This window comes from Falco cherrug, chromosome 1 (genome assembly GCF_023634085.1).
Source record: "Falco cherrug isolate bFalChe1 chromosome 1, bFalChe1.pri, whole genome shotgun sequence".
In the NCBI taxonomy this organism is placed as follows: domain Eukaryota; kingdom Metazoa; phylum Chordata; class Aves; order Falconiformes; family Falconidae; genus Falco; species Falco cherrug.
Genome location: NC_073697.1, coordinates 77,482,522 through 77,498,635, shown reverse-complemented (window position 1 = coordinate 77,498,635; position 16,114 = coordinate 77,482,522). Strand labels below are relative to the sequence as shown.

Genomic DNA, 16,114 nt, shown 5'->3' with positions numbered 1-16,114 from the left:
AGAAGGCTGGGAGGGGAACGAGCCTACATTTGTGAGCGTAGAAGTAAAAATAGATATGGGAAGACATGAGAGCACAGGTGAACGGAACAGTACTGTAGACTGGTTAGACGTGGTGAGGCGTTCAGTCATACGCAGGAGCAGTTGATTCAAGAGTTGCAGATAGAGACACCGGAGAAGGGGCTAAAGGCAGGAGAGTGAAATCCACATACTGGCAAGGGACAAGACTTGCTCGTAAGGAGACGTGGTGGAGAGAGGAGCTGCACAGAAGAGAGATGGGTGAGAGAACTGGGGGGGCGGGGGGAGGGAAATACCTGTAGTAGCAAGGTTGAAACAAAGCCCTACTGCTTAAGTGTCCCTTCAGAAAGGGCACAGTTATATTGAAATTCCAGCCAGGAGAGGACAATGCCAAAAGCAGACAGCCTTTCCAATCAAGAAAAGAATTAAAAGCTCACTAATAGCGAGAATCACAGTGAACCTAAAGGTAGTGAAGGAGGGTGACCAGAGAGGAGGCCCACAGACGAAGAGGTTTACTTTCCGAAGGTCCAAAATGAGCGTACGAGTAATCGGGGAGCGCGCTGGACGATACCCACTTGAAAGAGGAAATACTCTGCCACGTTGCCTGAGAAAGGGGGATCCAAAACCAAGCCAGGAGGTTGCCAGCAGGCAATGATGACCTAGAGCATTTTCAGCCACGACTGCAGTAATGATTACGCTTGCCGACAAAGGAAAGCCATGGTACAAAGAGCTGAGGAGCAGGGCGCTGCGACCGACACACAGTGCAAATACTGTGTGCAGGAGGCTGTCACCTCCGTGAGCGTGATGTCAGGGGTCACTGTAAAGGTCTGCGAGGGACAGAAGTCGTTCTCCTTGGGGTGGCCTCATCTCTCCCCCTCCCTCCTTTTTTAAAATTCATTTTAGGGATTGATGAACCATTACATATCAAGAGGAGGAAAGTAATAAAACCAGGCTTTATACACAGTCCGTGGAAAAGCGCCTACATTAGACAACACAGGATTGATACCAACTGGCGGCGAGGAGAACTGAAATCGCCTAAGGTAAGTTTCTGAGCTGTGTGCACGGCCGTGAACAAAGCAGGATAAGCTCATAGCTCTGGGGTTTTTTTCCTTTGGACACACCAGACTATCTATGCACAAAAGCAACATGTTATTGCAGAAAAAAAAATATTTTAGCTCACCTGCCCTGGGTTTAAATTAATTTCGGAGCACCCTATTAGCAAATCAGAATGTGATTCTTCATACAGTAGAATTCTTTCACTGCTGTTCTAAAAAAATCTGTACAGTTTCATGAATTCCTGTAAATAGGCCAGCCTCTTTTGAGACAGGTCATCTCAGAAACTCAACTGGAAATACTTACATGTAAATACACACACGCTACCTATAAATACATACATACACACACTTACACACATGTATTTGTAGAGCTTGGCCATGTCACAACATAAAAATACTCCACAACTATTCTGTGACCATTTCATGCTTTATTTTTATACATATTCTTCTAAATTGAGCAGCACAAGACAATAACTTAATTCCATGTTGATTAAAAAAATAATAAAATTCTTTAATGACACTGATGCGTTATCATCACAGCTTTTCCAATATGAAGATATGAAGCAATACTTCAAACCTTTTGTAAAATAGAACAGCAGCTGTCTAATCAAAGCTGGTATTGAACGAGCAGTCAGAAACATGAAGAAAACCCATATTCATAGACTTTTACGGTTTTAAGGCAATTTGCCTTAAGTTTTTTTTTAATTTTAATTTAATTTTTAAAAAACAAACGTTTTCTTGATTACCGCACAACAAAATAACAAAAACAAGAACAAAAAAATTCCAGTGAAAAACCTATAGCTATATCCTGCTGTTTATTTGGCCGTGACTTATGTACATCTCTGGCAACAGCTCCATATTTCTTGCCTTGATACGCCACATCAAGTTATCTTGGAATTATTATTAAAATTACAGCCTGAGGCATTATCTAAATGCCCATTTCATTTCAATGAACATCTTGAAAAGTGTTCAGATGTCTTAAATAAAAAATTCCTCATCCTCTGTATTCTGATAAGGATTTTTTTGCTATATTGCAGTAAAATATACCGAATTGCAGTTTTTCCCAAACCAAGCATTGAAAATCCCGCCTCTATAAAGTAACATTCCAATCCACATTTCCAGCACGTTAAATTATCACTTTTGTTTGTATTTAATTGGGTTAATGGTTTTCTAGTTTTTTACTTCGGTGCTGCCTGGCATTTAATAGATTACAGTGCTTGGCTGGTAAGGAAAAAAATAAACAGATACAGGCAGCCTTGACCACTGAAATACAAATATGCAGCAAATGATACAACCCCATCCTTTTTGTTTAAGGTTGAAACAACTCTTCAAAGGTAAAAGTAACGCAACCGAAAAATAAAAAGAGATGGAATAACTGCAGAGGAATTGAGCAATGTCCAGTTACTAAGTCAGCCTACCTTTATTAGTGGTTTTTCCTGGTACTTTTAGGAGGCTTACAATAACGGTCATGCGCTTGCTAAACAATGCCGTATCACCGCGTGGAAGAAGGAAGAGACCTTCTTTGGTCCCAGCTGGTGGTAAATTAGACTTGACACATGGGATTAAAGGGCCTTATTATTATTGAAGCAGCTCTGGCATTTTACAATTTATGAATCAGAAGAGCATTTAGTTGCTCCTGCTTCTCTCTCTAATCTCCTGCGTTCAGTTGTGACCGTACGTTTTTATGTTCTGTATCGGCAGGTGCTCAAAGGCCACGATGACCATGTGATCACATGCCTTCAGTTCTGCGGGAACCGAATAGTGAGCGGCTCTGACGACAACACGCTGAAAGTGTGGTCAGCGGTTACAGGCAAGGTCAGTCAGTGGGTTGTGTTGTTGAATTCCTTAGGAAATGAGCTACAGGTAGAGCACCGGTATGTCAGGAATGCTGCTGCGCCATCAGACGGCACTGCAGGGTGGTCTTTAGTGTCGTCTGGTGCAAGGATCAGAAAAGGGACCAGTAAACATTTTGGGTCATCTTTTCCTGCACAGAAACTAGTGTGGTTCAGAAAAGTCACCTTGATGTGAAATTGCAATGCTGCTCATGTTACCATTGGCATGTATCCTTGTTCTCTTGGCAATTCTGCTATTCTTGGAGAGTCATTTGTGACATGGATTCTAAAGAATTTGGACAGATACATTACTTTATCTTCCTTAAAGCTTAATTTAGCCTGCTTTTACCCCTCTGGATCTCCCTTTCTCACTTGTCTTCCAGCATTCTTTCTGTTGTTTTCAAGTTATTCAAATGGGGCGTTCTTTTCACTGGCTCGGATTTCAAATAGCAAGTTTGGTTTTCCTTTCTAAGCTACTATATTCTACTATATTGCTGAGCCACCAAAAAAAACCCCAAACCAGTAATAACTTGCTTTAGGTTTAAATATTTCCTGTTAAATTAGATCCAGCTCAGGCAGGAATTTAATAAGCTTCAATAATTTAATTTTGGCTTAGAGAAGCAAAACAATATGTGCAATCAAAAAGACAGTACTGAACGTTTCACTGATGTTAGAACATCACAGCTACTCAGCACAGAGGTTTTTCATTTTAAGGTGACTGACCATGCTCCCAGGGTATAGAAAAGGCCTCGGGGAAACACTTCCCTTCTAGGCTAGTATTGTGTGTACTTAGCTTTGTTGTAATGATACAGTTATGTGAACAAGACAGCTATTGAGGATAACATGTTTAAGATGTGAAAGGTATCTGCTTTGTAATGTTGAAACTGAATATATTAAGCATTTGTCTTTGCATGCCTAGAAGATCCTTGACAGGATTGTAAATACTACTGTGGGGAAGTATAAAATTAAAAGCAACAGGCAGCCTCACCTGCCTCTGTTGGCTTCCCTACAACAAAGTAATGAAGGAACCCGTATTGAAATTTACATTTTTTAATTGAAAAGGGCAGCCTAAATTCAAATGAAAAACACTTCCTTTGTATGTACCGCCCTCTCAAAAGCAAAATGTTCCTTTAAATACATAAAATTGATCACAGGAGCATGACTTAACAATTCCTGTTTGGTAATTTTTGGAATGTAATTACAAATCCTAGTGTGACTACCGCAAACCTTTAGGAGAGCCAGAAATTGTGTACAAAAGATGGAAGAGGCTGTATCAGCCCTCGTACTTACTGATGCCGGAGAATAAGTAAAATAAAAAACCCCTTAAGGTTGGTTTGTGCAAATGAACATGACTAAATAATTCCCTTGACAGATGTAAAGCCCAGAATAAGGATTCTGTGTTCTTACTGCTTTAGAAGGATGATTTCTTAAAATACAAGCAAATTGGTTGAAATAAAAAAAACAACCAAAAACCGGGAATTGTAAAAATGAATAACAGCTATGAATTTAAAAAGATGGATTTGATAGCAGTGAATTAAGCTAGGAGCCAGGAATTGCAGAAGACTGGTAAAAAATGTTAAAGAACAGGAACTCCATGCACAACACAGGAGCAAAGCATTTTCAAGGATGTTAGAACAGGATATTAACAACAGAAATTAGTATGCTGTCACTGATGCAGGAAAAAAATGGGTTTTTTGGAAGAAATTTCACATGATAGACATAAAGCATTGTGTGATAATAGAACAACACTTCAGCAGAAACTCACAAGGATGTTAACAACTACCAAAGTTGTGGGTTTTTTTATTACAGTTGATGCAGATAATAGGTATTTCACGTTTGTTTTTTTTTTTTCTCAAGTAACTTGTGGGGTAAAACTGGTGTGTTTTCAAAAGGTACAAGCACAAAGAGAAGATCCAGAGAATAGCCAGAAAGCTAAAATGTGTCAGTATTTAAATGGAGTAAACGGAAAGACTGGGTATTTAGGATACATTATCTCAGATAAAAAATATTGGACTACGTCAAGAGGAGTCAACTAACAGTTAAAGGAAGGCCACGGCAATTAATGCTGCTTAGCATTAGATTACAGAAGAAGAGATCATCAAACTGTCTTGACTTGACCTCTTTTCTCATGCAGTTAGAGGTTTGACTGATAAAAATAATAGTGCAGAAGTAGCTGGCTGTGTGCACTGCAGGACTGTATCCCTGTGACACGATTGAAGAAAATAGAACAATGCAAAAATCAACATGGCACGTATTTAAATGGGTTAGAAAGTGGGTAATTATAGAGATCATGTTGTTAATGCGAAAGCAGAATCTTCATGGAGTATCTTACTAGAGGGGTCTTGCAAGGATCTCTTCTTGTCTGTGCTAATTAGCGCTTACTGCTGCCTGGTGAGGAAGCATATATAGTTGTGACTTGTAAGGAATACAGGCTGAGAGACGGAGACAAGTCATTGTTCCAGAGTGATGGAGGTTTTACAGAAGTAGGTGTGAGCAAACACTGCCTCTGCATAGTGAGAAATCATGTCATACGTACAGGATCAAAGAAGGAGGTAGGCTGTGCTTATGTAGTGTGGGATTCCCTCCTGGGCAACAGTACAGTCTGGAAAAGGTTTGAAACGTGATTTTGCAGTATTGATGCTGTAGCTATGGCTTACAGCATGTGATGTTTCTTGGATAAACAAACAGAAAATACAGTAAGAGTACATGGCTTATAGATCAGTGGTAAACTACGAAGTGAATGCTTTCTCCAGTTCTAACACTCACGCTTCAAAACGCTGTTGGAAAACCTGCAGTGACTCGGGAAAATGCCAGGAAAATGACTCAAGGCTGTAAAACATGCCCTGTATTGAGAAATTTGGAAAGACGCTTCAGTTTATCAAGGGGAATATTACAGGGAAAATTCCTTATAGTCCCAAGTACTCACAATGGAGAGAGAAATTTGAAGAGTATTGTCTAAAAGGGGTGGGGTTTTTTTTTGTTCAATCACAAAGCAGTCTCCAGGGGTCTTCTGGCTTCCTGCTCTGAGAGGCTACTGTTACCTCCTAAATTACTTTTTCTTAAGTTTCCGTTCAACTCCGACAAAAGGATAACAAGGCAAAATATTCCTTTTCAGTGTTTGAGAACGCTGGTTGGGCACACAGGCGGAGTCTGGTCATCACAGATGAGGGACAATATCATCATTAGTGGATCTACAGACCGAACGTTGAAAGTCTGGAACGCTGAGACTGGGGAATGCATACACACCTTGTACGGACACACCTCCACCGTTCGCTGCATGCATCTCCATGAGAAAAGGTAAGGCTCTGTCCAAAGCTACAGCCATGGTTTGGCTTGTAATTTACAGTTGTGTTTGCGGAAAATGCTTGTTAAACCTGGGTGCCTCATCCAACGTTGAGTGAAATACAAACCAGGCAAAGCAGTCAAATTAAACTACGTAAATCATCAACACAAGGGACAAGATGATTAATAGAAGCAAAAGCATAAGAGTACTAATTAAAGAGCAGAAAATTGAGTCATGTACTTTCTAAGTCACATTCTACATTATTTCAGAGCTAATTCTTTGTTACACTGTGATCCAGTCTCCCACACGCTGAATAATTTTTCCTTTTTGTCAGTGCGACAAACTTCTACTCATTTTACAGAATGCCTTTTAAAGTAGTTTATTTAACTTATAACTGATTAGATCATAATTTCTGCAATAGTAAACCATGTCTTGATTCAAGGAACATTGGCAAAGCTCTTTTACTTGGCTGTGGTACGAAGCTGTAGACAGAGTGTCTGTTGGTTGCATTTCTTCTTTTTTGAAGAACGAGGAGGGTTTTTTTCTATATCAATACCATCAATATTAAATTCCTTCTCATTTCTGTTCTTGCCTAAAAAAGCTTGTAAAAGTATAAACTGAAAAAAATCAAGCAGAATAACCGTTACTTTACCAAATGTCAAACTTCTGAAGAACATCTTTGTTCGTTATTAGTTAACTCAGTCATTAAAACGTAGCACCGGCTGGAGCTCAGCATATTAGTAAGCTTTCATAGGTAGATACAACAGTCCTCATAATTTCTTAGGGCATCGTTTTGCTGTTCAGGAATGAAGTGCCTTTTTAAATACTGATTGCCAATTATATCAAATAGATCCTGAGGAGGTGAGTAGAGCAAGGAATTAAAACACTCAAGCCATTTGTGACCCTAATGAAATGTCACGCCAAACCAGATCTTTGGTGGCTAGCAGAGTAATGCTACTTACTGTCCCAAATTAAAACTCGTAACTGATTTATATCCAGTCTAATTGTGTTAATACTTCTGTGTCCAATGCTAAGTACAGGAGGGGTTTTCTTGTTCCTCCAGAGTGGTCAGTGGGTCTCGAGATGCTACACTGAGAGTTTGGGACATAGAGACGGGCCAGTGTTTGCACGTTCTGATGGGCCACGTAGCTGCAGTTCGGTGCGTTCAGTATGACGGCAGAAGGGTTGTAAGTGGTGCATATGATTTTATGGTCAAAGTTTGGGATCCAGAGACAGAGACCTGTCTGCACACACTGCAAGGGCATACTAACAGAGTCTACTCATTACAGGTATGTGATTTTCATCTGCTGCTTTAGCTGCCTTAAGTAAAATTTAAAGTCAGTTTATTTCACCTTGTTTATTGAATTGTGGGTACCTACTCCAGAATTATACAGGCCACGAGAATATAGAGGCATCAGTGATAGAGTCCCCTCTTTCATTTTGTTGCACTTGTTATATCTTGTCCTGATTTAGAAACTGAGATTGTTTTAGAGGAGCATTGTCTTTAAAGCACCCAATACAATAAAGCCCAAATCTGTACCAGCGAATTAAGTAGTTTTGTGGGTTGCTGGGTTGTTTGGTTGGGGTTTTGTTGAAAACTTGCATGTATTTTGGACCTATATTTTTGCTTTACCCGAAGAAATTCTAAACTTACTGTTTTAAATAAATTGGATGATGTAGTAATTGAAGATGTGCCCAAAAATACCATCGGATTAAGGTTCTGAATTATGCAGATCTGTTTATCCTTGTCCATCTTCCAGTTCCAAATCGTGATTCACAGTAACACTGAACCTAAATTGTAATGTTCTGATGTAAATCTCCAGCCCCTCTGCTTCCTCTTCTCCAAGCAGAGGCCAGATCTACAACTGTGAGGCTTTTCAATCGAGACATGTTATTGCAGGTGCAGGTTATTACGGTGCTGCTCTGCGGCATGGCCCAAGCTGCCAGAGACCCACATACCCTCTTCGTACCTTCACTAACCCAAAAGATCATATCGTCCATCCATAGAGTCAGTGCGTCATTTCCAGGCGTTGAAAGGCGAAAGAAAGTAATTTCATGCTTGCGCCTGTTCTCACCACAATCTGGCAGGACTTGAAAAAGAAACGGAACAAAAGTTCAAAATCTGGAAATTGCATTCGGCATGTAACTACGCTGGTTTGTGGCTCAGAAAGTGAAGCTCAGTGCTACAGCTCTTTTTCATAAAGTGTATCTTTCATAAGGTATATCTCAAAATAATACAAACAAAATAATCTGTTTCCCAAAATATGCAGCAAAATTTATCAAAAATCTGCAGCCCTTCTCTTATATTCATATGCTGAGGAGTATTCTCTCAACAAGCAACAAGCAAGTTAAAAATGCTGTACTACCTCCCTATCACTTAAAAATATTCCAAAGGTTGTATTTCATCTGTGGCAGTTCGGGAACAGCGTATGTTATTCTGCCTTATCTTCACCAGAGGCTCTTGTTTGGGCTCATGAATATTCATGTCTCGCTCTGATACTGTAGTAATAATGGATCAAATAATTGGGTTATGTTACACACCGATACTATTTACATCCTGTAAATGGAACTTGGCATTCTAGAACAAATTTCTGAGGGGCAGGAGGCTACAGGTGCTTACAGGTGAGGGCAGAAAGAGTCTTTAAAATCGCCTGGTGAGTTCCTGCCCTTTGGCCTGAGATAGCCCCAGACAGCAGAACTCCTAGATGGAACGATCGGGCTGAATAACCAGCCTGGCCCCCCACCCCCACTCCATGGCAGGGTCTGTTACACCTCAGTATTTCCCCATTTTAGACCCCCTCCCATTTTCCAGAGATCCTTACGCAGCAGTTGAAGACTACTGACCGTTTTGTGTCCTTCCTCCTTCTTAGCTGCCTTTGAAGCGATCTGCGCATTCTCAGGGTTCTTGGGTAACAGCTCGACCACTGCAGTATCAGAGTAAAGTCCGTCTTCATGTCCAGCCTTAAACCTCTCTTTCCGAATACCTTATGCACATGGAATACAATTAATTTGAGGAAAAGGAGGAAAAAAATTTGTTAGAACGATCTGGTTTAGTTCTGTTTAGGAAAGTAAAATATTCTGTAGTATTTCCACCCAACAAGTCTGCTGGCCTACTTAGCACTCCTCATCCTTTCATCTGAACTCCACTTAGTTCACAGCCTCTTTTGAAAGCAGGATGCCCAAAACAGGATGCAAAATTTCAGTCAAAGTCTTACCAGTGCTTACTAGAAGTGAAAGATCATTTTATATGCCTTATATAGCATACCCCTGAGTTTCTTTTTTTAGTATATTTTCACCAGCGATGCAGTGCATACCGCAGATAAGCAGTGCGTATGTGCCAGCCCCTCTCTACGTTCTTTTGAACTTAGGTGCCATCCTCAACCACGTTTGACTGTAGAGATCCAAGATGCTGGTTTTCTGCAGCTTTTACAAAAAGAAGCAGTCTGAGATAGCTGAGTTCTCTTAATTGGGTTCATTCTTGGCTATTATTAGATATGTGGACAAGTAGCGTCAGATTGCCCGAGCTATAACAAAGACTCCTGCCCAGCCTTCATTCCTCCAGGCTGCAGCTGCACCTTCATTCATTCACTGCCAAGCTCAGATCTTCACAGTTATCTCTTGACTTTTATGCTCTTTGCTTTGGGTCGGTTCTACCGTTTCAAATGTCATCCAAATCCTAATGAAAATCCTAAATGCCAGACCGCCCCCCTGGAACTGTTTCTGCTGTCTCTAATCATGCTGTGACCAAAGTTCTGAACGGGATGGTATCCCTCCCTCAAATTTGCCTCCCTCTTTGTGAAAACACAGCCAAGACATCTGCTGTTTCACATGGCTTTTTAGTCTGTCACAGAAAAAAATAATCATGTTAGTTAAGATAATTGTCCCACAAATCTGTGTTTGCTGCTACTTACCGCCTTTTTAAGGGCTTACAACCAAACTGATTATTTGTTAGTTCCTTCTGGAAACTGGAAGTTAGGCCGACCAATCCATAATTCCCCATCTCCCGTCATCATCTCCCTTCAATAAAGACAGGAATATTTTTATTTGCCATCTGAAACTTGTCTGTCTTCCATGGGTCCTCAAAGATAGCAGCAGATGTCTCCGAGACTGTCTCAAAACAACTTGCCTTATGTGGGTTTTTCCCCATTCTAGCAAAGCCTGTGCTCAGTTGTCAGTGGTGTTAGCGCTGTGAGGCTGTGCTCAGATGGCTGAGGACTGAAGCAAAAAAAAGTTAAATAGCTGGCCTCGCTCGGTGTTTCCTTCCCGCTGAGCATAAATAAGCTTTTTTCTTTTGGCCTTCCTCTTGTTTGGGTTTGTTGGGTTTTTTAAGCAGAATGGTGTTTTATCATCCTTAATGGCTCCTGCTAGTTTTCCCTTGTTTTGTGCCCTGCCTTTCTGATTTTGTCCCAGCGTGCTTTTCTAAACACATCTATTGATCTGGTTTCTACTTTTTGTACAATTCCTTGTGCTTTAGCCAAGTGGGTCTTGGTAATTTACTACATGTCCCATCTTTCCTTCACACCAGGATAGTTTGTGTCTTTAAGAAAGTGCCAACTCTCCTGAACTCTTCTTCCCCTCAGAGAATAGATATATAAAAACCTCATGGGAAGGAAGGCTTAATGTATTGAAGAACTCCTCCTTGAAGTCCCCTGGTTTTATTCTGAGGTGCTTTTCCTTTCCTTTTTTGAGAATTCTGAACTCATGTCATTTTCAACTATCACTCAAGTTACTTTCCACCTTTATATTCTCTACATGTTCAGTCCTCTTGGTCAAGTGTCTCATCTCTTAGCTGATTTTTCTACACATTCATGTTCTACGTATTTTATATGTAAAATGTGCCCAGAAAAATCCAAGAGTGTGGACATCCATGTTAGCCTGTACGCCTTTCCCTACAATGACTAGGAAGTTAAAATTTTAAGATTTTAAAAAAGGCACACAATTTCGATTATAAAATGGCTAAACCCAGCATATTTCAATTACATTCCTTCCATTTTTCTGACTTTTGTGTAGGTGGTTAATGTTGTTCCCCTTCTGCAGCTTAAAGTCCCTCTGACGTGTGAAAACCAGGTTTGGCTTGTCAACATCTTTATTAGGAGAACTACCTTCTTTTACTGCTACACTGCATTGCAGCCAGGATTCCGTTAGGGTTAAAGGAGCTGTATTACATTTAAAAGACCAGGGGTTCAGAGTCTCTCTCCTTGAAGCGTGTGCCTCATGGACCATGTCTACAACAGGAAATTACTGTCACCATGAAGCACCTGCTGTGACACCAAACGTGGCCATCTCTACTTTGACTTCTGCTTGGAAGATTTTTACTTTGTGATGCAGTTCCCAAACATACAGCATCTAATGTTGCATTTAGTGAATTAAATGCTTAATAGCCTTCTTTTAAGCTCCTAATGTAACTGTTTGTAATAGATGTACCTTTCTTGTAGTTTGATGGCATCCATGTGGTGAGTGGATCTCTTGACACTTCCATCCGAGTTTGGGATGTGGAGACAGGCAACTGCATTCACACGCTGACAGGCCACCAGTCTCTCACAAGTGGAATGGAACTCAAGGACAATATACTGGTGTCTGGGAATGCCGATTCTACAGTCAAAATCTGGGACATTAAAACAGGACAATGTTTACAGACATTGCAAGGTGAGCTTAGACTACCTTCATGGAAATGAAGCTGCTTGCAGTAATCTATGCTGCAGGTTCTGTATTTAAAAAAAAAAAGATAAATAATTGCATACAAAGAAACAAATGCAGACCACTTACAACTTAAATATTTTTCTGATGACAGCTGTATGATCTTTCTCTGAATTAGTAGAACAAAATGTACTTAATCTAATCTATTCTCTAATCTATTCAAATCACTTGCTATTATGAAAGGCAGATGGTCTGGACAGATAGCAATTTGCTATGGGTACATTAGCCTAATAAGCCACAGAAATATGTAGGAAATGACATCTCAAAACAGTCAGTCAACGTATTTATTTAGGGGTCACTTGGATGTTTCAAAGCCTAGTGATTAATTGGATCGGGAGGCAAAGTACACTGTCTGTCGCAATAAATCAAGAGAAATGCGTGGAAGAGGTTTTCTTTATTTCAGTAAGAAGAAAGAGTTTTGTTTCCATTTTGACATTTGCTGCTCAGGCATCAGGCGCATGAGCACGCTGTTTTGTTTCTCCCCACAAAAAAGGTCTTATATCATTCCCGTATATCACATGCAGCATCGCTGGCTAAAGCAGAAAATCAAATTTCCATTTTAACAGCGTATGTTTCTACGTCAATGTTTAACTGTCAGTATTTACCAATAGTCTCATAATAACGCTTCAAAGAGACTTGAAGACAAACACAGCGGCCAGGCCACCAAATTTTGGATCGTTGAGTTCGTCTTCATGAATGTCCAAGTGCACACTTGCCCTGCATACATGTATACAACAAAACAAGGTCACTGTAACGAAGAAGGAAATAATGGGGAGTTTTCCTATACCCGCATTCACTTTTTGAAAGCATGGCAAGGCTTCTGTACCTTGTAACGTACAAAAACTGAGTTAGCATGTCTAGTAGAAACAACCGCATGCAAATAGCCAGGTATTTATTCCATATGCAGTGCTGTCTGACGTTGCTTTCTAATTGCAAGTAAAACATGTTCTGGTTTGCTGTTACAGGTCCCAACAAGCATCAGAGTGCTGTGACCTGTTTACAGTTCAACAAGAACTTTGTAATTACCAGCTCAGATGATGGGACTGTAAAACTTTGGGACTTGAAAACGGGTGAATTTATCCGAAATCTAGTCACATTGGAGAGTGGGGGAAGCGGAGGCGTCGTGTGGCGGATCAGAGCTTCTAACACAAAGCTAGTGTGTGCGGTTGGGAGCCGCAACGGAACTGAGGAAACAAAGCTGCTGGTGTTGGACTTTGACGTGGATATGAAGTGAAGGGCAGAAAGATGAATTTGTCCAAACGTGTAGACGATGTTCTCCTTTCCCTCCCCCTGAAAAAAAAAAGAAAAAAGAAAAAAAAGGAAAAAAAATCCCTTGTCCTTGGTGGTGCAGGATGTTGCCTTGGGGCAACAGATCCTAAAGACCTACAGACTACGAAGGAGAAGACAAAGATGACAAACTATAACTGACAAGAGAGGCGTTTGCTGTCTCGTCACATAAAAAGGCTACACTTTTGACCGGGGCAGCTTTGCAAAAATACGACTTTTGAAATGAAACCAGGTGCAATTATTTCTTTACTTTCCTCCAACTGCTCCTTGAGCAAGTTGGAGGTGAAAAAAAAAAAAATTGTTACAGTTCTTGTTAACAGGTTATTTTACCACAAAGATCTTTAAAGAAGCTGCACAGGCAAGCCTGCTCGTGCACCCATGGGCCACCCTGGGTCCCGGCAGCCCCTCCGAGCAACGCGCTGTCCCTTGGCCCCGCTCTGAGCAGGGGGTTGGACCGGACAACCTCCAGAGGTCCCCTTCCAACCTCTGCGAGCAGTCACTGGTTGACTTTCAAAAAACTAGAGAGCATCTGCAATGAAAAAAAAAAAAAACAACAAAAAACAAACAACAACCAAGAGTCCATTCCTGGTGTGGAAAAGCTAAAATATTACTGTGAATTGTTTTGTACAGTTTTATCGGAGCTTTTTCTTTTTTTTCTTTTATTCCTCTTTTTTTTGCCAACCATTGCCAATGTCAATCACAGTATTAGCCTCTGTTTAATCTATTTACTGTTGCTTCCATTTACACTCTTCAATGCATAAGTTGCTCTGAGGTGGCAAGTTGTCCTGGGTTTTGAGAGTCCTCTGATGGATTTAATTAGCAATGCTGGTGCTAGAAGTAGGTCTTCAATTACGGGATTGTTGTCCCACCCCTGTACTGTATTCCCAGTGGCCAAACTTATTTATGCTGCTAAATGAAAGAAAGAAAAGCAAATTATTTTTTTTTATTTTTTTTTTCTGCTGTGACGTTTTAGTCCCAGACTGAATTCCAAATTTGCTCTAGTTTGGTTACAGAAAAAGACTTTTTGCCACTGAAACTTGAGCCAACTGTGCCTCTAAGAGGCTGAGAGTGGAAGAGTTTCAGACAATTAAAGAGTGAAGTTTGCCTGCAAATAAAGAATTGAGTGTGTGTGCAAAGCTTATTTTCTTTTTTCTGGGCAAAAATTAAAACACATTCCTTAGAACAAAGCTATTGCAGCCTGTTCTGTGGGGAAATTTTTCTTTGTGAGGGCTGTGGTGAATGGAATGAACATACATTAAAAAACTGACAAAATTTTTAAAAAATATTATAAAATACAAAAATTAAAATAAAGTTGCTGGTCAGTCTTAGTGTTTTACAGTATTTGAGAAATAAAACAACTGTTACAGTTATTGCTGGGAGGAACTGACAGAGCAAAAACTTAAGTTTTTGTAAAGATGTCACATGCAAACAAAACGAGAAATGAAAGAGTCAAATGGTTTGCCTCATTCTCCAAGAGCCACAACTCAAGCTGAACTGTGAAAGTGGTTTAACACTGTATCCTAGGCGATCTTTTTTCCTCCTTTTTTTTTTTTGTTTTATTTATAGTCTGATTTAAAACAATCAGATTCCAGTTGGTTAATTTTAGTTATATAACAACCTGACATGATGGAGGAAAACAACCTTTAAAGGGATTGTGTCTATGGTTTGATTCACTTAGAAATTTTATTTTCTTATAACTTAAGTGCAATAAAATGTGTTTTTTCATGTTAGCATGTCTGTCTTTTTTTTTTTTTTGTCTTTTTTTTTTTTTTCTTTCCCTATTTCTTCTTGTCAATTTAATATCATATATCCTATGAAGGGTAAAGCAGGTCAAGTTGCTCAGCTTACTGGTAGAAGCTAAAATAATGTTGCAGGACTTTTTATGTAACCCTTCCACAAACAGGTGCATGAGTGTTCTCTCCTTCAGTTACTGTATAGGATTTGTCACATGGGCTTCAACAAACACGCAGGAAAGCCATTAGCTTCCTATCACTAAGAACATGTCAGGATTTTACTCTGGCGGCAGTTAGCTATAAAAAGCTGCTCAAGTGCATAAGACTTCTTCAGATAGCATCTTGTCACCCCATCTTAAACTGAAACTTGAAGTTTATTATTTATGGATTTCAATCAATTGATTGCACTCTGACGGCAGAGAATAAATCCATAAATACAACTAAAAGCAAAGTTAGGATTGTAGGAAAGATTGTAATAAAGCATCCAAAGAAGACAAAAAACCCACCCCTATCATTCCAGTTCAACAGCAGCTTTATCAGTGCCCTGAAACAAAGGTAAGTCACCAGCTGTCTCTGAAACATACCTCTTGGGTGTTGATTTCTCTGTCAACTCTCCTTGACCAAAATCATTGTTTTCTTCTGTGTAAGACTCTTCTCTCAGGACATAGCATTTACTTGTTCATGACGATCTTCCCCATAGAAAACTGTTATTAAAGAAAAACAAAACATTAGAAAAGACATGGATGAAAAAGAAAAATATTTATATACTTACACATCTATGAGTATGTGCTATTTCAAACGTAATTCCAGTCCCTACGTTATGCAAAACAAGTGATGCTGAAGGATCACGCTTCCATCTGGCCTCTAGAGATTAAAAAGCCATACAAAATGACTGAGCAGCCACAAATTGTAAAAATCTGTTCATTGAGTTGGTGTTCAAGAGAAAAAAAATTGCAGCAGGCACTGACATACGATCATCTTGGTATTTATGTAAAAACAAAGAGCTAATCCTCTCCTAAAACGACAGTGAAAGATTTCCAGGACTTCACATTGTTCTGCTGAGAGCGCAGGCCAGGACTCTCAGCCCCCTGCTGACAGAAGGTACGTTAGTCTGGGCTGAGCTACTTGTGAGAGGAGATGGAAATAGAAGGGTAAAAATATGAATATTTAATGCCGGGAACAGAGCAATAGCTTTTAAGATTATGTAACTTT

General features: G+C 39.9%; 1 protein-coding gene across 3 annotated transcripts in view; it reads left to right on the top strand.

Moving 5' to 3' along the window:
• FBXW7 (F-box and WD repeat domain containing 7) overlaps positions 1–14,899 on the top strand; it is a 191,479-nt gene extending 176,580 nt beyond the window's left edge. For all 3 annotated transcript variants that reach the window (XM_055702646.1, XM_027801671.2, XM_055702652.1), the window contains 6 exons: positions 919–1,055; positions 2,772–2,885; positions 6,018–6,199; positions 7,249–7,474; positions 11,621–11,831; positions 12,848–14,899. In XM_055702646.1, the coding sequence (XP_055558621.1) occupies positions 919–1,055; positions 2,772–2,885; positions 6,018–6,199; positions 7,249–7,474; positions 11,621–11,831; positions 12,848–13,116 (1,139 nt within the window). In that variant the 3' untranslated portion in view covers positions 13,117–14,899. The remainder of the gene's footprint in view (positions 1–918; positions 1,056–2,771; positions 2,886–6,017; positions 6,200–7,248; positions 7,475–11,620; positions 11,832–12,847) is intronic.
• Positions 14,900–16,114: the final 1,215 nt, after the last annotated feature.